Source organism: Leuciscus leuciscus, assembly GCF_965113295.1.
Source record: "Leuciscus leuciscus genome assembly, chromosome: 3".
Classification (NCBI taxonomy): Eukaryota; Metazoa; Chordata; class Actinopteri; order Cypriniformes; family Leuciscidae; genus Leuciscus; species Leuciscus leuciscus.
In genome coordinates this window covers 3,963,581-3,988,534 of record NC_138727.1, presented here as the reverse complement: position 1 = coordinate 3,988,534, position 24,954 = coordinate 3,963,581, and the positions used below count along the sequence as shown (strand labels likewise).

The following is a 24,954-nucleotide window of genomic DNA, read 5'->3' as shown; positions in this document are numbered from 1 at the left end:
CAGCATTAACTGTTAGTTCTTCCTATTCATATTATCAATAAATCACAATATTTATTCAAAATGAATTTCGATTCATCATATCACGGTTGCCACCACAAGTCAATTTCACATGTACTCATAAAGCCCTTTATACTATAAAGATTGTTTCAAAGCAGCTTCACAGTGTGTTAATGTTGCAAAATTCATCAATTACGAAACAAATCCAATATCAGCTGTAAAGCAGCAACAGAAGACAATAGTGTCACTATATATGTAGCTCAATTTAGTTTAATGTTGATTCAGTTTAGCTCTTTAGAAGACAATAGTGTCTATATTCAACTCAATTCAGTTCAAGGTTTGTTCTCATATGATAGAGTCAGTGCAGTCAAATGGATAATACCTCTACAAAATCCCATTCACAAAGTTTCCTATATCTAAGTGCCTAAATGGCCATGCATATTAACACTTGCCGATTAAACAAAAAATAATAATTCAATGCTGAAGGACGCATTACAATTCCAAAGATACTGACCATAAAGAATTTAAATTGGATTCCATTGATCGAATCCGAGGCAAACACTTAAAAAATGCGTGTCATGAGAGAAATAACATATGCTTTGCATTCACATGCATGCTAACGTCTTGTAGATGCAATGAATTGTGGGTGAGCTGACAGTGATGGAACATTTTAATGCCACGGCCGGCTCTTATGGCGGACGATCTGTCACTATGATTATCATCATTCAGAGTCTCTGGCTGACATGTACACACTGATGTTCATGGCTGCTGTGCATTTTCAATCAGGTCCTCCTGCTTTCCAGAAGCTTTTAATGTAACAGCAGACCACAGCACTCAAAAGACAGGCTGTGCTTATTTCTTTCCTTCTTTCACACTGGTAGGATCAAGCCACATTTTATTTTGCGTACTGCCCTCTGCGTGGAAGTCCATCAGGGATACATGGCTAATTTCCCTGAAAATGAAAGAGCCTCTTGAAAGCTTTTGTACCTGAGCTGTGGCTTTACAATGTGGGAAACATGCATATTAATCTAAATTGTGACCAAATGTCTGTAAAAATGTTTTTCATACTATGGGAAAAATTCATACGTGAAATTTCGAACACACACATTAATGAGGTGATTTTATTTTCCTCTAAACAACTAGATGGCACAAAACTTGCGCACCACTTTCCAAAACATCCGCTTTTCAAGATGCGCGTGGAAATTTGTCTGATCCTTGACGTGATCGCAGGCAAGCAGAGCAAAGTGCTCTGTGATCTAATATTTGATGGTTTTTTTGATGATTTGATGTTATAGATTTAAGTAGCAAATGAGAATCGATAAAATTATTAATTATATTTTGAGAAAAAGGTCTTGTTAATGATTTTCAGTTCTGTTTAAGGTAATTAAAGAAGAAGATTTTCAATAAGTATGGTATTCGGGGTAAAAGGCGCCGCTGCTGTCGAGGCGAAAGACACAATAATTAACATTATAATAAATATCTGGATGACTTTTCCATTTGTTGACATGACATGGTTAGATTCAGATGGGAATATCATGTATTAAGTTGGGGGTGAACCTTAGAGATAATCACCATATTTATAATGAAACCGTCATATTTAAAAAATGTGATATTTATCAAATCATATAATAAAATATAATTTATTGTTACAGCTGTAAATCTATATTAAATGATTATGGGATCTCATTCAGTGCTTTCAGAATCGTTTACTTTTTAAAAATAATTCTGTTTACGTATTAAGTTTATATATTAACATATTTTAATGACTGTATTTATTGAACAAAAAAATATTATTTTATTCATTAAAATAAACAAAAAGTGATTGTTTTGAACAAGTATAACAAGTATTTATTTACACACAAAATCTATTGTGAAGGTGAAGTCGCCTTCATTTATATAGCGCTTTTAACAATTTGGTTGCAGCTTTTGCATATAATAGAACATTACTGTAACAGATTATTTATAGGCTATAGGCTTTACAGCAGCTCTTGGATAAAGTTCTACACGTCCGCATCATGTTGTTTTCTTTCTTTTTCAAAGGCATGACATTTTGTAGTCATTTTGAATGTACACAAATAAAAATATACATTTTACTGTTTCGAATGACAGAGTATGAAACGATAAAGTTATTTCCCCAACTGAGGAACAAATTCAAGTGATGGCGCCGGCGAATCGCGATATTAACAACATCGGTTCACTTCTGGCATCAACTTGACATCACAGCCGGTTCATTATTAAATTATTATTAATTCCTGTTCAGTATTAAACTTTGGACCGAACGAAAGATGCGCGAACCCAACTTTGCGGTATAGTTTCAGTTTCGATTCAAATAAATTCGTTTAGGCTTGGCGTTTAAAATAGGCTAAAAGTTGTTTGTAATAAAGGGCACAATGGGCTATTTTTATAGACTACTATGTATTTATTATTATTATTATTATTATTATAAGTGGTTACTTATTTTTCATTTCTTGTTGTTTTCTGATTCCATTCATTTAAGGATTTGGCTATGGGGAAGTAAAATATGCATAGCCTATATGTTATTAATAGTGTTTATAATGTTAATGTTGTATTTTATTTACAGGTCTTTTACACTATTTCTGAATATACTAGCCTAATAATATAATGCGTGTTTCCCACTCAACATGACTGAGTGCGCCACGCACAAGCTCGCATCCTTGAGATATAAATTATAGGCCGATAAATTTTAATAAAAAAAGGTCTACATCATAAAACTCAGAAGAGTATGTATTTTAATATCTCTGATGTTCTCTGTTCTCTGGTTGTTAGACAGTAAGTCTGAATGGCAGTTCATGCATGAACGTTAGGACTATACAGTCAATTATTACCTTTTTGTAGCTATTGTTTAAATGTAATTTACAACGAATTATATTGATTTATATCTTAATTTATTATTATTATTATTATTTAAAACTTACTGGACGAGGGCGACCATGGTAGGCCAACAGTCGTCATTTACCCTGTATACAGTATATCTATACAGAAGAAAGACCTGTCTAGGCTCTTAGGTACGGGTTGTGTCGAACCATTCGTTAGTCTGGTTGTTTGATGAGAAAAAGATGAAATGTAGTTGCAATAAATGCGTTAAGAATCCGTACAACTGCAGCAGAGGATGACTATTTTATTCTGCAGTGCGGAACTGAGGAAGAGCTGATGACGGAACAGTTTGGTCAAGATAAATAGCAATCTTGTGAACTTTACTTCTTTAAAAAAATGTTTCCTTCATCTCAGTAGCAGAAGATTATTAGCCTGTTGTTTATTTTTTATCAATACACATACAAATAGCCTACAAAGTTTATTCAAAGTATATTCACATTTAATACAATTATTTGAATTGTGACTAAAATATGCCTCTAAGTCTTGTCTTTAATAGCACCTTGCTTGAGATTTTTGCTAAAATATACACTCCAAAACATGTCAAACAACAACATAAATGATATATACATCATCCATATTTCCACATTTGTATTAATGACGCTATAACGCAAACCGAAAGTTTCTCGTGCCCACGCGAAAGTTTCTCGTGCGCACGCGATAGTTTCTCGTGTGCACGCGAAAGTCCTATTTTTTATTTTTTTTTCACAGGTCCCCTCAGGGGCTCCGTTCAATACAAACACACACACATATATATATATATATATATATATATATATATATATATATATATATATATATATATATATATATATATATATATATTTTTTTTTTTTTTTTTTTTTTACACTATAGGAGTAGTGAAAAGCATATTTCTTAAGGTGTGAACCATATATTTATATATAAGTTCACTCAAAAAATCCTTTAGACACATGGAATTGCTGCAGCTTGAGGATCTTTGGCCCTTGATATTTGTGTGACCGTGCAGGGGCATTAATGCCTGCCTATATGTGTGTGTGTGTGTGCGTGTGTGTGTGTGTGTAGGCATACCTTGTTTGAAACTTGTATGCTGTTGTCCTGCATGGTCATGATGGCCTCAGAGATCTTTAAATCTATCGGGTCTATGACGGCCTCGATGTTAAAGGGCCCCGCCAGTCTGTCAGCCACCAGCAGCATGGCATCTGTCACAACACGGGGCAAAAAACACATTCACATATCAGATCAGAGACCTGCAACACACATGCAGTGATGCCATGACCCCTCTCTCGCCCATCTAGATCCAGAGGAAAATACAGAGGAAAATTGTCCACAGTAATTGATCTAGGAAAGTCATTTTGATGTTAAGTTGACTTTAAATAATGTCTGTTATGCAATCAAGCAGATTATGCAAATTAAAAAGCTATATTCTCAAAGTCTGAGCTCAACAGATGACAATTAACATGTATTATCCTCAAACTAATCTAATTCATATGCACAAGCATTGCCATTAAACCAGATGAAGTGTCCAACAGATGGACTCACGCTAAACATGAGGCTCAACAGGACCTCAGAAAGCGGCTCGGCTCAATCCACATTAAACTTCCCGTTAAAGTTCAGCGAGTTGTATATCCGACTGTCACACGGGCATTAAAACATGTAACATATTGATTCAATTAGTGTCAGAGAATTGATTTTACCCTCGGGGTTTTTCCCTTGCGCTCATATTTTGAAGTCTTGAGACGTATCGTTTCTCTATAATGTCCCTCACAGCTAAACAAACGGAGAGTCATTATGTGTTTCTCGCTGTGAAAGACAGTTTGTTAGAATAAGTAACACTGGCAGGGCAGTAATGTGTCCAATTCCCTCAAAATCACCCTGGAAAATGGGAAGATGCCAAAGAAACTGCTTGTGTGAGGTAATTAAACTCTTGATTTGTCTCAGCTGGTTGTTTGAAATTGTGTATTTTGTGTGTGTTTCTGTCAGGCGATGTTTTCGGCTGTTTTTTTGCCTCACAGTCGCATGCCGAGAGCTAACAAAAAGTGGCACTTTATTTATTTTGTTGGCATGAAACTATGGTAAAACTATGTTTTGTGTGTTTTTTTTGTGTCATAGCACCATGGCTCCAAGTATACAAATTGGAATAAATTGGCATACATGCCAAAAAGTACTATCATGCTTTTTTAAAGATAACATACTGCATAACAAAAGTGTGTTTTTGGACATTTTACTGTGGTTATACCATGTTTAACTCGGTCCCTTGGAAAAAAAGTAGCACTCTGAGTGATAGCACCAGATGGTAAATCTACACTTTGAACTATAACATGGTACTGGAATTCATGTATCATAATATATGACACTCTATTGTACTTTATGAAGAGAATACCATGGTGCATGTCAAAAAAAAAAAAAAAAAAGTATCCGAAATACTGTACTGGTACTGTAATATCATGGTAAAAACATAGTAAATTACATTCTTTGAAGTACTGAGCAAGTGCCATGGTATTATGACAACCATCGCTGCACTTATTGTTAAGGGTCAAGTTCAATATTGTCTTATTAAATCCACTCTGAAAAAAAAATGTATAAAGGCCTGATATTAAAAAAGCAAACTGATTTCATCTTAAATGATGACAGCTCAATCATCCATCACACAACACAATAAAAATGACACACAAAAAAATTACAACAGTGGAAAAAGTAAGACTGAACGTTTCATTAAGACATTAAAATGTCACCTTTGAAGGTTATGCTGGCTTCAGAAAACTGTAAACAAGCCTTTTCTGGCTTCGGATGTCATTTGTAGATATAATGCAATCTCAATGCAGTCCAGTGTAAAACTATTGAAGCAGATAAAACACGGAAATGTACTAGTTAAATGTAGCTGGGGGAAAAAGGTTTTGAAATTTGAAAACTGAGGTGAAAACAGGACAAACAAAATAATAAACGAAGACCTCTGAAGATTCAGTTTTGCATTACAGCGCTAATTTTTTCAAAAGCAACTAAAAAGCAATTCACTTCACCAAGCGACCGATCCCTGGATACAGTTTTTGTGCATTTATTTATTTTTGCAGCACAGAGCAATTATGCTAAAAGTCCATTAACATGATCAGAGAGATACCGAATGTACTTCTATGATAACAGGATCTGCAGGGAGACAGATAAGCCAGGCGCAGGTCCGAATGCTGTTTACTCGGACATCATGTTTGAGGTGCAGCGCATTACTTTATGGATGATAGCACAGCAATACATCTGATTCCTGATGAATGTAATCTGGTAGGTGCAGAAAATGCTGCAAAATATGTTCAACCTTGACATGAATTGTCCTTACAGAGGTCGTGAGTGTAGCGAAATGGCTCGTGAGAGGAGACGATTGCGTTGTAAAAGCAGTAATGTCCATCTATCACACACATCTGCATGGGTCAGACTGGTGGAGATGGAAAGACGAATTGCAAAGTAAACAAATCACTCAGAAATGGCCACTTTCAGTCATGTCTTAAATATTAATAATAATAATAAAATAAAAATAAAAACTTTTATCACCTTTATCACCTGCACATGAAGCCTTTCATTTAATATTGTAATTTAAATGTAATGTTTATGTCATGTAAATGTAATGTGTAAATAATAAATCATTTAAATGTAATGTTTTAATATTAAATAATTTCATGAATATATAAATCAGACTATTAATTAAATAATACATTTTATTAAAATAAAATAAATAAATAAAATGTATTTAAATTAATTAATTTATTTATTTAAATAAAGCAATTTTATATATATATATATATATATATATATATATATATGTGTGTGTGTGTGTGTGTGTGTGTGTGTGTGTGTGTGTGTGTGTGTAATTTATTTATTTAATTTATTAATTTATATTTTAATGTATTTTTATTTATTTTTTTTACTATATTAGCATGTTATTTTTGAAGCAATGTGTGGTTACACTTTATTTTAAGGTTTCATTATTACAGTGTACTTATATATTTAAGTACTGAGTAATATTAAGCAACTACATGTACTTACTATAGGGTTAGGGTAGGATTAGGGTTTGGTTGAGGATTAGTTGCATGTAATTATGCATCATTTACTGTTATTACTATGGTAAGTACATGTAACATATGTAACAAGGACACTGCAAAAAATAAAGTGTTACCCAATGTGTTAAAACAAACAGGTTAAAAATGTATAAAAAACAAACTTAAATATAAAAAATACAAAATAAATGTAAAAATAAAGCTTGATTTTGAGCTTCTTCTTTTTTTAAAAGCTTATTATTGGTGTGTGTTAAAAAAACTGTTTAAAAGCATATAAACTAGTATGCAAAATATACTATCATAATAAAATATTAGAGTATTTGTTGCATGTTTCATTAACCCAGAAGCTGTGTAATAATCAACCAAATGCAAAAAAATGTTACAATGGTCTAAAAAAAAGTCACTTTGACTCCTCGTTTTAGAAGGCCAGATGCCACTGATCCCTGCCGTACAGTCATAACGGCTCGCTGTACCTTCATATCAATGTGATAATATTACATATACCGCAGTGAAGAAATAAAATCAAACCTAGCCTGAAGTATTCCTTTCCACAGCGTATGATAATTTATTAATGAGCGCCATATATAGAAGCTCTTGCTGAATTGTTAATTATGGAGCCAGTTGAGTGAGAACGGATATCACATTGCAAAGTTCATTTTATGCACTTGAAAAAAAAAAAACCGACGTGACCAAAATTTCCTTGCCTACATTATTCATTATCATCCTCGACTTCCTTTTCGCTTCATAAAAAGGGCTCTAGTTTTCATTATCACAGAACGAAGGCGAAGGGTGACTTTACTCAGGTGATAGCATGAGGACGAGGACGAGAAGCTGTGGTACATCATCACCGTCGAGCGAATTACTCCTGAGTGGACCAGGGCACAGATCGATGCTGAAGATAGATGATTCGCCAGTCGTGCCATTAAACCTCAGTGTTATTAATTTGCGCTCACATGGAACCTATTAGAGCAAACTGGAAGATGGCATTGATCGGTGCGAGCGGCGAGAGAAAAAGTATTTGATCTTTTCATTAGGTTCGACTACCCCTCATAAATGCCCCTGGAAGCAGTGCATGATGGAGACCGTGTTTCATTCACGCACAAAACAGCGCACAAATGAGGGATTTAAGACTTGATTGACAATTACAGGTGCATTGTGGGAAAGCTCACGGCGAACGAGTGACGGTGCACGGAAACGGTAATGGCTGAAGAAGTGAAAACTTGGAGGGCTTTATTGGCATGCCACGGCTATACCGTATAGGTCAGTCCAACGTCAGTGAAAGCATTTACATGGCATTTTGAAGGAGGTGAAAAGCTGGAAATCTGAACGCCGCTTCAGGGGAAACTTGATCCTGTAATGTGATGGACGAGTAACGCCCTCAAATATCCGTGATGCCAAGAGTCGCTGTAATGCGCAGATTCACTCAAATTTAATGCTCGATTTTTCACATCAGCGTGAATCTGTAATCTCGTGAAGAACCGTCCGTGGAATATCTCAAAATCAAAGAAGAAAACAGGAGATTTTCACTCTAATTCTCTTACTGTAATACAAAACATCTCATTGCTTTTTTAATTAAAATCATCCTGTATAAATGTGTGCATGTTATTAATCAACATAATATGCAAGATTAGTCCAAATAGTTCCCAATCATGCATGTTGAAAGAAAGGTGTCCTGTGGATTTCTGGACAGACCCACGACCATTTGTCCGTATCATTTGTTTATTAATATCTGAGTGAGGCAGAATTTGATACAGCAGTTTTACATTTAATGAAATTAACCTTATATTAAAGTAATGATGGATTTTATGGAAGGCTATTAAACTCAGAGTAAAAAAAATAAAAAGGCAGTTGTGACCATTTCACAATGTAAATTCTCAAATCGTGATATTGCTTATTTTAAACATCATGTTATAATTACTTATTATGTTTTTGTTTTGGAGATGGAGGAAAAGCTTCCACACTGTATGCAATGCATGTAACTATATAGTAAAAAGATAAAAAATAAAGTGAAGAATGTTTAATAAAATAACAAATTAATAAATGATTCAGTACTGTAGGTAGGCTATGATTTTGACTGTATGATCAAATGACAAAATAAAACAAAACTAAATAAAATAAAATAAAGAGTTTTTAATAAAATACTGTAGTATTTTACTGTATAAAAAAAGCATCCATACTGTAGGAAATTAATGTAACTATATGATCAAATATAACAAAATAAACTAATGAATTAAAATCATACAATACTGTAGGAAATGAATGTAACTATATGATAAAATGAATTTTCTATAAAATATTGTAAAAAATATTACTGTATAAAAATAAATAAATAAAATAAAATATATATATTTTTTAATAAAATAGCTAATTAAAAATGCTTAAATACTGTAGGGAATGAATGTAACTGTATGATAAAATGATCCAAAAAAAAATTAAAATTGATAAAATATTGTAAAAAAATATTACTGTATACAAATAAATAAAATAAAATAAAATAAAATAAAATAAAATAAAATAAAATAAAATAAAATAAAATAAAATAAAATAAAATAAAATAAAATAAAATAAAATAAAATAAAATAAAATAAAACAAAACATTATATGTGTGAACAAAGGAGTCAGTGGTTCAGTAGTTCAATACTGTCTTCTTACCACACATTTAATGCAAAGTATGCAAATTAAGACGTGGCATAAATTACGATCAATAGGCTGAAATTTCACTTCCTGTGTGCAGTAATTAAAAAACACAATTCCATAACGACTTCCTCCTTTCCTTCCTCCGCCATCCCCTAAAGCTACAGAGAATATATGAGCTCTACGACCCGTATTAATTACTTTTGTGCATTAGCTCCCCCAAACTGATTCAAATTCAAACGCAGAAGGACAGAGGACAGCGCTTCGTCTCTCTGAGTGTGTCCTTTAAGGCTTGAAGTGTGAGTTTAATCACGGCTCTTCGCACCGGTGTGAATGGACCCGCTCGCCGACACACTCGCTCTTTGAAGAGCACTTCTGTTTGTTTACTCTGAGGACTCAGATTGCTCGTGATGCTTGGTTAGATTTCCATCAGGAGCTTGCTGGAGGTCAGAGCCGAGGTTTCGGCTGGAGACTGTGAAGTCTGTGAGAGCCGGACACCAGTTATTGCTTTCAGCTGCTGTTCTAGAAGCTGCTCAGATTGACCAAACTACTCCAGATGTGCTGTTTGATGGCTGAAGGTGTTGGGCAAATCATGATAAAGTACATTTGGAATCATCAAGATATGATATATCAAGGGATATATTAGATTAAAAGCTAGGCGATTTCTTTGACTGGAAAGAGACTACAGACTGCAGTCGACCACCATCAAGGTTAATATTTTTTTCCCCTTCTGGCAAAAAATAAAATGTTCAGGGTAAAGATAAAAATAAGGATAAGAGATGGAGGTTGGATGGAGGCTAGGGCTCTATCAAGGGATTTCACGGACGGAAAGTGTTAAAGGAGTGATATAATGCCCTTTTTACAAGATGTAAAATAAGTCTCTGATGTCCCCAGAGTGTGTGTGTGAAGTTTTAGCTCAAAATACCCCACAGATATTTGTATATAGCATGTTAAAATTGTAACTTTTTGAGGGTGAGCAAAAATGCACCGTTTTTGTGTGTGTCCCTTTAAATGCAAATGAGCTGCTGCTCCCGGCACAGGGGCGGCGCTTCAACAGCTGCACTCACACAGACACACAATGAAAATTTCAAAACCTTTTAGCCTTTTATGTTCAAACCGAAGTCAGACAATGATGGAGAGACTCAAGAAGAAGTGACAACATGTAGAAGCAACAGGACGTTTCCGATTGGTTAGTTGATGAATTTATGTAGCTGATGTGTAGTTATCTTCAAGTCATTGATTAGCATATTCTGTCTTGATAATCTATACATCGTGTCCAGGGGGCGGGGTTTATGTAAATTCTAGGGTTGGTGATGTCACTAACCCTGGAGGAATGTGGTGTAGTCTCTACCAGCCGTTTGTTGTAGTCCTTAAAAAGTGATTTCTTTAAAAGCAAATATCTCCCTTTGCTTTGAACTTTGAGTGTTGTAACTTTGCAGATGTTGTTTATGCTCAAACAGCAACATTACACACTAACTAAAGTTAGAAAAGTGAAATCATAATCAACCACTCCTTTAAGTACACGGGGCGAATCTCTCGGCATGTCTGTCGTGAACTACAGCGCAGAAACGAAACCACGGGTCGGATGGCTTTCATTCGCTGGGGAACATCGGTCAGCGTTTGTACGAAATGTCTCATTCGGAATAGTGATGGGAAGTTCGGATCATTTTACTGACTCTCTTGTTCGATTTCATTCATCAAAATGAACGAATCTTTTCATTTCTTCATATTTTGATCATATTCTGAATTAAGAAATCATTATAATGCAGTAAAAAATAATTTACAGGGAACATAATTACTTTACCTTCCGAGTCTTTCGTTCATTTGTCACGTGACAGACACAATGAACGGATCGCCCATGAACGACTCATCACTAATTCGGGAAGATCAAGCTTTTCTGTTGACATAAATAACTTGCTGGAGAAAAATCTAAATTGAAACCGCCAGTTTATGACTTCCAAACAGACCTTTTCAATCAATTGGCAAAAAGGCAATCGACTTCTGATTTATGAGTCACAATGGAAAAGATGGAGATGATTTTACATTTGACAATGAATAGAATAACCCTGGGTTAAAACTAGCAAATGATTAGGCCGGTTTAACCCTATCATATTTGATACATGCTGAAACTTTGCTGAAAAACCTGTTGCACACGGTCTTCTACATTCCTTCTGTTGTCTGAGTAATAATTTATACTTTTTTAGCAAGTAAAAGGTATTCACATATTTATTGCTGCGAAATCGTTACTGATTTTTAAACGTAAGCTTAACTTAATATTATAAGTAATATTTTAAGATAAACACTTACTGGACTAAAGTAACTTAGATTAATTTTTTTAAGAAAAAAACATGAGTATCAAATATGATCATCAGGCTTTTGATGACGGTTTTTAATTACCATTGCATTGCATTATATGTTTTAAAACTACAAAGCTAGTGATAATACAACTAAGCATTAAATATGATCTTACTAAGAGACGACGATATAGAGTGACGAATGATATTTATCTGCTATACTGTTATAAAGATCTCATTGATTTACATTACAAGCATCAGAATTTCATCTTACTTTTTGGGCATATAAATATTAGCATCTGCACCAAATTGCATATTTTTTGCTAAGTTTGGGTCTCTGAATGAAACTGAGGTGAACCGAATGCCATATTCTCCTATATCATATATGAAGCCATAAAAGTCTGATGTATCAAATATGAAACAGGGTCAATAAACACTAAAAAAAATATATATTACAAAAAAAAAAAAGAAGATTTTTTTTACAATAACTTCATATATCAGAATTTACAGGGTTAAACAGTAGATATTTGATTTACATATGAAACTGTGCATGCATGTTTTTGCAATTTCTGTAATTATGTCTCAATTCAATATGCAATGGATCACAATCTCATGAATCTGCGGCAAACCTGCAAGACAAACTCAGTGAGTTCAGGAAAGAAAGAGCAACAGAAGAACCACTCGAGTGCTTTTCGCTTGTATCAGTATCAGATGTTACATCAACAAAGCATGTCAAGTACTGTCATCATTTTCCACTTTATTATGAACACGCGTATATCACAGAAAAATAACAATTTAAGCCAGCGCCAGATGAGCCTCAACAGACTGCGTCCTGAAAATGATGAAAAATGAAAAGAAAAAGAAAAAAATGTACCCACTTGAAAGTAACTAAGATTCACAAACCGGCTCTGAGATGATTTAATTAGTTGATTTGGACAAAGACGGTAGTGGATCATACTCAACAAAGTTAATATGAGCCAAACATCAGCCGAAAAAGCTGCAACTGTGTAATTGAAGTAATTGCTTCCTAGCCGAACGCAGAAGCGGAGAGACGGAGAAACGCAGCTGCTCCATTCAAGCGCTGAAGACCTGACGTCAAAGAGCTCAAAGCTGTTGTTGTGTGAGTGTTTACACAAATGTGTCGAAGAAAACAAGCCATTGCAAAATGACACAGTTGGTGCTCAGATCAGTGCAGATAAACGTCTTTTGACATGTCAGAAAGGAGAAAATCTCTGACTAAATGCAGGGTTTGTAGACTGAAAATGAAATAAAGCTTCACTGTGGCATTTCTAAGAAAGCGGCACAGGAGCAGAACGGAGAGCGGACGCCTGCCGTAATGAACACCGATGTGCAAAAGCCTCTTCATGAGAAGCACGGATCCTGACACAGAGATTCTGTTCTAGCGTGCTGGTTTTGGACCGAGACACACACTTCAGACACACACTGATCCAGCACGTGTAAAGCAGACCTGACGGATGTGTCAACAGTCCCTGAAAGAAATGTGCCAAGGCGTTAAAAGACCACAGAAACGAAGATTTAGAAGTTAGCGAAGTTCGAAACAGAACCCAGCACAGTTCAGTTCAGATGTTAAAATGTTGAAACTTAAATGATTTCTGCTAAATTCTGCAGACTACTTTAAATCAGAGAGCTTTCCCAATCTAGTCACGATTACATTTAATAATTGGTTGGTTAAAAAACATTGTGTCCTTTTTGGTAGATTACAAAAATATTTCCTGGTTGTAATTCACACCCAAAATAAATGAAGATAATAAATATACATTTTGTAATGGTTTTTAGAATGATTTTATTTATTTGTTGCATTGTGACAGTATTTTCATTACTATTAAAGCCTATTTACTCTAAAAGCAAAATTCGTAACGCAAAAAAAAGATGTTCCATTCTTATGAAGAGAAACAAATATTTGTCAGACTGAACAAAAAGCAAATTATAGCAGTTCAATAACTCAAACCGTCTGACGGCGGCAGAACACGTGAGAACGTTTGTTTCTTATAAGAGAAAGAATTAGTCTTCATCTTACTGGCATTTAGTATTACTGGTAAATATTATTAGTTATTAGATATATATTATTAGTTATATATTATTTATTATATTTTATATATATGTTTTATATAAATTATATATTATATATTATTTATTATTAGTTATTATAATAATATATGACTATTATTAGAATATATATTATTCTTTTGAAATACAGTATTATATTATTTTAATTACATATTTAAATACATTTTCATGGAAATAATGTCACAATGAAAAAAAAAACTATATAATTTATTTCATAAAATTGTGTTATTTATTTAAAGAAATATGAACCTAACTTCTCTCTCTCTCTCTCTCTCTCTCTCTCTCTATATATATATATATATATATATATATATTATACTTGCAATTTGTTTGGTAAAATAAAATAATACATAAAATAATGAATACAACAAAACAAAACTTATTTTAATAAAATAAAATAAATAAATACAATAATATAATACAATACAAATAAATATATATTTAAAAATTAAAAAATTAAAAAATTAAAAAATTTAAAAATTTAAAAATTTACAAATTTAAAAATTTAAAAATTTAAAAATTTAAAAATTTAAAAATTTAAAAATTTAAAAATTTAAAAATTTAAAAATTTACAAATTTAAAAATTTAAAAATTTAAAAATTTAAAAATTTACAAATTTACAAATTTAAAATACAAAAATAAAGCGAGGATGAGGGAGGAGAAACACATGAATAAATGTTTCGAAGAAAATAAGCCATTGCAAAATGACACAGTTGGTGCTCTTGATGTCAGATCAGTGCAGATACATGTCATTTGACATGTCAGAAAGGAGAAAATCACTGTATATATTTCTTCAGTTATTCAATTAGTATATAAAAATGTAGTACCATATAACTCACAAAACCAGGAAATTATTTAGAAAAATGGATAACTTGCAAAACATCTTTCGGGTCCATTTATGACACACACACACACAAACACAGAGAGAGAGAGAATGATGTGGAAACTTTGGTCGTCCAACATCAGGTTTGGTGATATCCACCATCTCAGTCCATTTCATATCTGGAAAGCTGTAGGTCTATGGGATTTAAGGTTGTGTCTGATAGACATTAGATCTCAGCATCTCCAGGCGTCTATTCTCCGAGGATTACATGGGGTGCTGAACGTGGGTTTGCTGTTTATTGTCAGTCTGCATATAAAGGAGCGTGTGGGAGGCTGCTGGATCCCGGCAGGAATAATTAGTCTCTTAAAATGATGGAGCTGTCTTCATCGGCCAAGGACAATTTAGACTTCATCATGAAATAATTACAGAAAGGATCATCAAATACTGTGAATGCACAGTCACAGTCACATTCACTCACAGGTACTGCTAAACGGAGCGCCGTATGCGTCTCTACACACCGAGTTCAAATATTACAAACTGAGAAGTAAAGTTCCCCTTTTCTCCCATGATGACCAGCTGTTTACTTACATCTTCAGTTTACAAATGCCATGCATGCTTTCAAAGGCTTCATGTACGCTGTAAAACATTGTTTACCGGTAATCATCACTCTCTTGGGGAAAATCTCAAAGAATTACATCCAAAACCACTTATATGTAGAAAACGTAGTGTTTTTTCATTTGCAAATTCCATGGAAGAACATATAATTGCAATATACTTTGCTGAAATTTAATCTGTCTAACAGCTAAAGAGGCTTAAAGGAACACGCCGACTTTTGGGGACTTTGGCTTATTCACCGTATTCCCCAGAGTTATCCGTATCCACCCACCGCTAGCCTAGCTTAGCACAAAGACTGGAGGTAAATGGCTCCAGCTAGCATACTGCTCCCAATAAGTGACAAAATAACGCCAACATTTTCCTGTTTACATGTGATTTGTATAGTACAAATAACAAGGTCACATGAGACACAGCCAGAGTTGTTCGCTCAGAGTTGGAGTAAATCACTCCGCAGAAGTAGCAGTGCTTCGCCTTCTGAGAATATAGTTCCCAGTGTGTATACGGTTAGAAGATGGCTGTGTCTCATGTGACCTTGTTATTTGTACACGCTGTGACTATACAAATCACAACATGTAAATAGGAAAATGTTGGTGTTATTTTATCACTTATTGGGAGCAGTATGCTAGCTGGAGCCATTTACCTCCAGTCTTTGTGCTAAGCTAGGCTAGCGGTGGGTGCGTCAGACAGAGTTACGGCACTCACGGAGATGAGAAGGGTATGTATGGACTTATCTAACTCTGGGGGATACGGTGAATAAGCTAAAGTCCCAAAAAGTCGGCGTGTTCCTTTAACCCTCTGGGGACCAAAAACGCGCCCGCGCGTTTTGCTCGTTTTTTTTTTTAGCAATGAAAAATAAACACAAAATGCTCTGTTAATTTTGATCTTTCATTTATTGATCTTTCATCTATCTGTAATTTATATAAAAAACAAATATTATCAGCTTCTGTAATCTGTATAAAAAGAGAGCGACTCCAGTCGAGCTCATTACGAGCCATTCAAAAGTAATGTGACCACTCCCCGGAGAGCGCGTGCTATTCAAACGCAAATTCTGAGAACCATTTCAGTCTGTGAAACGCCCCCACATCAGCTGTAAACAAAGAGGCATAATATAGCCTACCTTATGGAGAAAATTTTCCGTGCTGATATGAGGAGCAGATCCCGCTGAGGAGTGAGGTAGGCTAAGTTATCCTTTCTCAAGTGTTAATGTGGAATAACGTTATGGAATAACGTTGTAGGCTTATGTAAACAAAAAGATGAATCGCGTTTCTATAATATGAATCGCGCGTCTATTTGTAAAGAGTGTTTAGCCTAAATATGAATCGCGCGTCTGTGTGTGAAAGAATAAACTGCTTTTACAGTTACAGTTACTGCGTTACAGTCAGGCGAAGTATGAAAGACAACATTTTGTTGACTAGATTTGGGTACAGTTTTTACTGTAGAATATACTGTCACATCAAATAAGCTTTTCTGAATATATATAAAATACTATTTTGTCAAAAATAAAGTCATAGACTAAGATGTTCCAATGTTGGCTATATTCAAACTAATGAATACATATGATAAAATGTAGGCCTATAATCTTTTTTTTTTTTTTTTTTACAAAGAAAGAGTACTTTTTTGCAGAAATATTGCTGAAATTGTAATTATTGTTGTAATTGTAACCTTTTTAATAAAATAGCAAAACATATTTACAAGATAGATGTAAGCAAAATCTTAAATGGTCAATATAAGTCTTCTTCAAAATATATATTTTGTCTTTGCATTGTGGCTCAGTCAGTGTCACACCTGAATGAATGGCTAATTATGCAGAGTCATTATGCAGAGTGGGTGGGACTAAGGTGTAAACTACTCCTCCCCCTCGCATATTGGCTTTCCAAGCAAAACCTGTTTTACACCATTTAAATCAATGTATTTTTTTTTGTGAACGATAAAGCAAGACTATTTTCACATAATTTTGAAGCTAGAACTGAAAGGGACAACATCCATTAGTCAAAAGTCTTGTGGGCACATATTTTGTATGAGTTTTGTGGTCTTATTTCAGCAACTTTCATTTTTATTTTTTTAAATAACCACGCATAAACATTATTCTCTTAAAAATACAAACATCTACATACATGTTGCTCGCATATTATGGTAGGCCTGTTTGTGCTATATAGAGTGAATTTACACCTTTGCCATTAACATGTTTATAAATAACTGAAAAAAGCACAAATGTCAGAGCATGTCAGAACATCTCAAGGGCCCCAAAAACAGCTTGGTCCCCAGAGGGTTAATGTAATTCAATATGACATCTGATGGCAAACAGACTCAGACCACTAGCGAGAGCGCTAATCCTTATGATTGTCAACAGACACTTGTACTCACAATAAACATTTATAAAAAATATATAAATGAAGACAGCTGAGAGGTGTCTGCATCTTGTCTTCATTGTGAAGATTAAAACACAAGATACTAATAATTTATTCTCATCAACTACAGGCAAGATATTCTTTCCAAATACAGTGGACTCTTGGTAAATATGAGCAAAACTGACTGTGGAAATGTGTTTTTGCCCTTCATCCTCCATGTATTTCATTCAAAATATGCACAACAAATCCGACCTATTTAAAGTCAAAAGAAAACTTTTCCCCCCTGAAATATACATAAACATCAGTATATTGTAATAAAGTCTGTTTTTGGTTTCATTTCAGTGTTCTGTTCCTGTTTTGCCTGAGTTTCTAGTTCGTTTCCCTGGTTGTTAACTAGTCTCCACACACCTGTTTCTGTTCACCTTGATTACCATGTATTTAAGCCATTCTGCTCCTTTGTCCGGTATCGTCTATGTAAACGTGGTTGTGCTCAGCGACTGCATATTTGTAGACTAAAATCTTGGTTACACTTTATTTTAAGGTTTCATTATAACAGTGTAATTATATATTTAAGTACCGAGTAATATTAAGCAACTACATGTACTTACTATAGGGTTAGGGTAGGATTAGGATTTGGTTGAGGGTTAGTTGCATGTAATTATGCATAATTTACTGTTATTACTATGGTAAGTACATGCAACATATGTAACAAGGACACTGTAAAATTAAGTATTTTTTCTGAAAGTCTCTTCTGCTCACCAAGGCGGCATTTATTTGATCAAAAATACAGTAAAAACAGTCATATTATGAAATATTATTACAATTAAAAATGACTGATTTCTATGTGATTATATAGTAAAATGTAATTTATTCATTTGATTCAAAGCTGAATTTTCAGCATCATTACTCCAGTCTTCAGTGTCACATGATCCTCAAGAAATCATTCTAATATGATGATTTGCTGCTCAGGAAACACTACTTAATAAATATTTATTTAACTGGATATGTATTTCCATAGCTGTGTAAATTGATTAATATAGAACACGAGATATTGCCAAAAATAAGTCCTTAACACAATTAGTGCTGTTTAATGGCATCCGAAGAACTGCTTTCAACACCAGAACTTTGGCAATTATTGACTAATCAGACCCAATTTTCCAAGTTCAGACATTACTGAGGGCTCGATGGACCTCGAAAATGAAATTCTCACGGCAGAATATTCACACCGGTCTTAATTGGACAGTTGGTCTCACAAGTCAGTGGAGAATCAGAGAGTGTCCCGGCCAGTAAGAGGCACACAGACATTCATGGTTGGCCAGCTGTGGATAAAGTGCTACATTTTAATGATGGGATCGCTGCACCTCTTTCTCCAAAGCTCTCCGGAGCGACGGGAGTTCAATTTGAGTTAATAAGATGTAAATGTATTGGGGAAACCACAGCTTAACTTGCTAAAAAATATCAGCCGTATATCTGAAAGTCAACACACAAACACAAATATGTTAATACACTTCTCATGCTGCGTTTGAACAGAACAACAGCAAAGTCTTACATGCAGCCAGTTTTATTTTTCTTGCATTTATGAGCCATTTGCATTTACAAGGTGATCATATTTGACCACGGCAATGCAGATATAAAAGTAATTAAATGTGAAGGTTCGTTCTTGACCCTTTCATTTTAATTTGCCGGCTTGACAAGAGCTTAAAACTGTCAGCAAATAAGCTTCTTTTTACATCAAGAGTGTGATCGCCTCACATCTTTAGGCACATAAACTGTGACAAGCCTCTGAAAACATAACACATGCTTTGCTATAGAGGAGATTGACTTCTCTAAAACAAACTGGTTTCTTCATGGTCGGGGGTAAAACTGGAAAGAGCATTTGCTGCTAAATGTCTGTCATTAGCATTTCAGTGAGAGTGTGTTTCAACAGCCTGAACCACAAATATGTTGATTGAACCTTTCCTGCAAGAAAACAACCATTTTCCTAGTGAAAAAAAAGCCACAAACGCTTGGAACACAACAACTACACACTAACAGAAAAATGTTCTGGAAGATGGACAGGTTATCATTGGCCAAAGGCTTTTACGCAAGCATTCCCAAATCCAAAACTCGTCTGATTTATCATTCAGTGTGTTGCACAACAACATGATATTGTCTTTCTATTTACTGCATTTCCAGTTATTTTCAACATTGGAAAACAGATCGTGATGTCCCATTAAACGGCTGATGTTCAGAAGCCGGTCTGATGTACACAGCTCCCCATGATAAAAGCTAGCGTGTGTGTGTGTGTGTGTGTGTGTGTGTTAGCTTAACCCACATGGCTTTGCAATGAAACAAGCCACCGAGGGGGAGGTGAACGCAAACATCCATTAGAGAGCTGTTTACCAAGACACTCCTGTGGACTGAAGCCAATAACAAGCCGAGTCCAGCACTCAAGATGACCAGACTCCAATTCAGATGACAAATATTAATCTCATATATTACACAGACTGATTCAGAGTTTAAGAAGAAGCTTATTATCTTCTATTCTCTACAGTCTAGACATTAAACACCTTTCCATCTCTAGTACAGCATGATCACGCTATTCATGCACCATGGTATTTACAAGGTAGTCTAAGGTGCCACGGATAATACCGTGGTATTTGTCTAAAAAAAAGCATTGTACGCATTCAAAAAATGGCATGAAATTACAAAAGATGCAATTGAAAAAAATTATAATAATAATTTAAAAAACTTTAATTAAAAACAGATCTTTTTTTTTTTTAAATAACTACTTTTATTCAGCAAAAATGCATTAACTTTAGCAAAAGTGAAAGTAAAGACATTTATCAATGTTACAAAAGATTCACAAAATCTTGTTTTCGCCACTGAAAAAAAACTTTTTATCTCACAATTCTGACTTTTTTTCTCAGAATTGCGTGATGTAAACTCTCAACTAAGTAATATAAAGTCATGATTGCATGTTTATATCATGCAATTCTGAGAAAAAGCATAAAAAGTTGCATTTATCTATAATTTTTGTTTGTTCCATGGAGAAAAAAAGCTCCCATCATTTTTCAATCTTTCTATTCATCAAAGAATCCTAAAAAAAATATACATATTTCACGGTTTCCACAAAAATATGAAGCAGCACAACTGTTTTCAACATTGATAATAATCAGAAATGTTTCTTGAGCAGCAAATCATCATATTATAATGATTTCTGAAGGATCATGTGACACTGAAGACTGGAGTAATGATGCTGAAAATTCAGCTTTGATCCCAGGAATAAATTACAGTTTAAAATATATTAAAATAGAAAACAGTCATTTTAAATTATCATAATATTTCACAATATTACAGTTTTTTTTTTTTTTTTTTTATCAAATAAATGCAGCCTTGGTGAGCAGAATATACTTCTTTTAAAAACATAAAAAAATCTTACTGACCCCAAACTTTTGAACGGTAGTGTGTATATATATATATATATATATATATATATATATATATATATATATATACATACACTACCGTATATATATGGACCAAAACATGAACTCGAAGCTGTGTTTTTTTGTGTGTGTATCTGTATGTGATCGCGTTGATGGGGTATCCTGGACATGTCCTGTCCTCCCCCTGTCCATCCTGAAACATTCCCAGTAATACAAGCGGTAATCAGAAACTTCTCCCAACTGTGAGATGCACTTCCAGTCCAACTCTCTGTCAAAACACATTCCCTGTGAGTCTGGAGTCTGAGAGAGGAGGATGATATGGCCCTCAGCACAGCTCCAGGGCCCGGGGATTTAAATGACGCCGGGCAAAATCATTTGCAAAGTGTATTTTCATAACTGCATATGTATTCATGTCTATGGGAAAGAAAACAACATATGCAACCAGCCCATTCTGCCAATGAATCAGCTCTATATCTCCAGAAATGATCAAAATAGGCAGGACTGTTTTCTAATATTTACATGTGAACATTGACAACAAAACATCGCAAACAAGAATAACTGCTTATCATTGAGCATTTGCACAAGATTTAGGAGAATCTTTAATCAAAAACAAATGTAAAGGTCGACTGACAGCACTTAAGTGACAAAGCAGGAACGATAGAAACTCTCAGTGAGGGTTTGACGAAAAAAAAAAAACAGTTGTATAAAATGCCATCTTTCTTAATAACAAACCGCAGGAGGAATCACACCCACTCATGGAGCAGCGGTGAGACGTGTGTATGAAGTGAACACCAGCCGCGCTCGTATTTCGGTCCTCGGCTGTTTCTCTGTCAGCCAGGAGTTCAGGATCTGGTTTGTACCTGTCAGATCTGTCACCGTTTGCCATCTGCGACTCAATCACTTGGAAGAAAAAGAGGATAGAGATAGTGCTCGTTCAAGTACACCAGCCAAGAGTGTGTGTGTGTGTGTGTGTTTCAACCTCGGAGGTGAAAGCGATAGAGACAGTCGTTTCAGAAGAAACACGGCCCTTGAATAGAGTTGAAATGTGCTGAGAGGACGACTCCACAGAGACTCCATCACTTCTCAATGACGGACACTCTCCAACATCTATCGCTCTGTTATGGACTGGCCGACATGATATCAAAATTAGTCTTATTGCGAATGATTGTTACAGAAAAAAAAAAAAAATTTGCATCTCAGTCACAACTATTCTACTCTTTCAGGAATTCTAAAATGAAGGTTTAAATCGGAATGTAATTTTTTATATATATTTATACACAATAAAGTCCTGCTGGTTTATGTATGAAATAAATAAATAAATAAAGCCTTGATAAATAAATAAATAAATAATACAATTTTAAATAATAAATAAATAAATAGATAAATCAATCAATCAATAAAATGTAAAATAAATAAATAAATAAAGTTTTGCCGAATTATATATGGCTTTATATATGTATATTAAAAATATATAATACTTCATTTTGAATTTGCCTAAATTGAAAAGGTAAAAAATTATGGTTTCAGCTACTGAAAAAAAAAAAATATATACAAATAATAATAAATACATATATTTTATTATTATTATTATTATTATTATTATTTAAATTCTAATGGCTGAAACGGTCATATGGCAGAGCAAATCAAATGTTCTATGACATGATATTATGATCACTTGCGTCCTCTGATTTTCACAAACCAGACAATAATTGCTTTGACTGACAGTCACTAATGGACACGAAATCATTTCCTCCCGTTTCTCCAAGGCGAAAGGGACCTTCGGTGGCACCATGTGAACATCTGCACCTCCTCACACTGTCCTGACAGCCGACAGCTGGACACGTCGTCATGGAGACGGTCACCGATGGCAACGGCCTGGCTGACCTGCTGTCACTCACAGGAATTATGAGGAATAATTACCTCCTCTCAAAGCTGGAACAGTAGCGTCGTGCATTTGCGATCTCAAAGCGGATAAGAACTTCTGATGCATGACTAACTGCGTGCTTAAGCAAGAGATAAAAACGGCTCATTTGAAGAAAAGCACATTAGAAAGTATTGCACAACTCTGGGGAGTTACGCAACAGGATCAGACGTATCTGAGCGCTAAATGAAGCTCTTCGATTGACAGATATAGGATACAAGACCATCCTCTACAGACAGAAAATTACTGTTAAAGGCGGAGAATGTGTTACAAAAGCACAACTTTATTATAAAGAGGTTGATTCGAGACACTATATGAGCTATTATGGGCTTGTTTTGCAGTGAGATAAAGGATAATACAAAATAAGGGATGACATAAGTTGTTATCTCTATTTAGCTTGAATAAATGAAAATCTCTCTCTCCACTCTGCTTGTTGTTGTGAGATCAACATTAGCCTCTTAAATGCACCATTATTGCCATTTAAGCCTTTATAAAATCTAATGCATTTCACTCGTGATTTATATCGTATGCACAAGGGCACGCTGTGCAAGGGGAGGAAACAATATTGACTTACATTTTCATGAATTGTGAGGTTGCTGCAAGCTCCTATTTCACATGGAGACAAAACCATGCAATTAAAAAGAAATGAGCAAATAAAATCAATGCGGATCACTTACACTGTGGTGACAAAGGACTCACCAAAGGACAACACAGGCCTAAATCTTAATTAGCCTTTGTAATTAGCCCGGCGCATGAGGGAAAATCCGATACCGAGACAGGAAGGTTTAGCTGGCTCAGCAGTAAATAAAGACAGAATTCATGTTTAGCATTTACTGATTAATGCAAAGAAGGGCTATGTTTGGAACTGCACTAGTACAAGACAAGATGACCAGATACATCTGATAAAAAAAAGTAAAAAAATTAAAAGAATATATATATATATATATATATATATATATATATATATATATATATATATATATATATATATATAAATACATTTAGCATAAATAATATAATATATCATATTTTAAGTATTTGGTGTACTACAAACACATACATAAAAATTCCAGACAAAATAGATAATGATAATTTGAGGGGATCATGAAAATACATACTTCCACACTCAATTATTTATTTATTTTAAATAATAAAAAAAAGATAAAAAGATAAAAAAGACAAAAAAGAAAACAAGTAAAAAAAAAAAAAAAAAAAAAAAAATTCAATTAAATTAAATTACATTACATTAAATTAAATAGCTTATTTTTTGTCTTTCTTACTTTCTTATATTTTTAAATCAAACAAATTAAATATTGTCGACTTTTAAATAATAATTTAAAAAAAAAACTAAATAAATCATGCATTAATGAAGTCTCTAATGAAAAGTCAAAGATTCCTCATTTTCTTTTCAAAACCAAATGTTAAATATTTTAATTTAATTTATAAATAAACAAATGCATACATACATACATACATACCAAATTAAATAATACAATTAAATAAAATAAAAATTTAATAAATGTATTTAATATGTTATTTTATTTCATATTTTATGTGTATTTTTATAGCACACAAAAAGTTTGTTTTTGTTTTTTTACAAAAAAGTTCAAGCTTTTCTATATCATATTTTGTTAGTTCTCCATGCTCATGCAAGCACATTCATATGTAGGCTGTATCCTTAAGCTATGTCCACGCGGTGAGGACATGCCATCAGGCATTCATTATACTGTGGCACCTTTTCCTGACACCGAATATCCCAACAAGGTGCTGACGAGAAAAATGATAATGACGCACCGGTCATAAAAGCGAGCAGTGGCTATTTATCATGAAAGTGTGTGAGTGATGTATAAGCAAAGGTACACCTTCCCTCCTACACCACATGTACTATAATG

The 24,954-nt window shown here is 34.1% G+C and overlaps 1 protein-coding gene across 2 annotated transcripts in view; it reads right to left on the bottom strand.

The window, feature by feature from the left end:
• The window catches only part of gpc6a (glypican 6a), a 220,674-nt gene that overhangs the window by 51,874 nt on the left and 143,846 nt on the right, over positions 1 to 24,954 (bottom strand). For both annotated transcript variants that reach the window (XM_082163828.1, XM_082163829.1), the window contains exon 5: positions 3,940 to 4,070. In XM_082163828.1, coding sequence (XP_082019954.1) covers positions 3,940 to 4,070 — 131 coding nt within the window. The remainder of the gene's footprint in view (positions 1 to 3,939; positions 4,071 to 24,954) is intronic.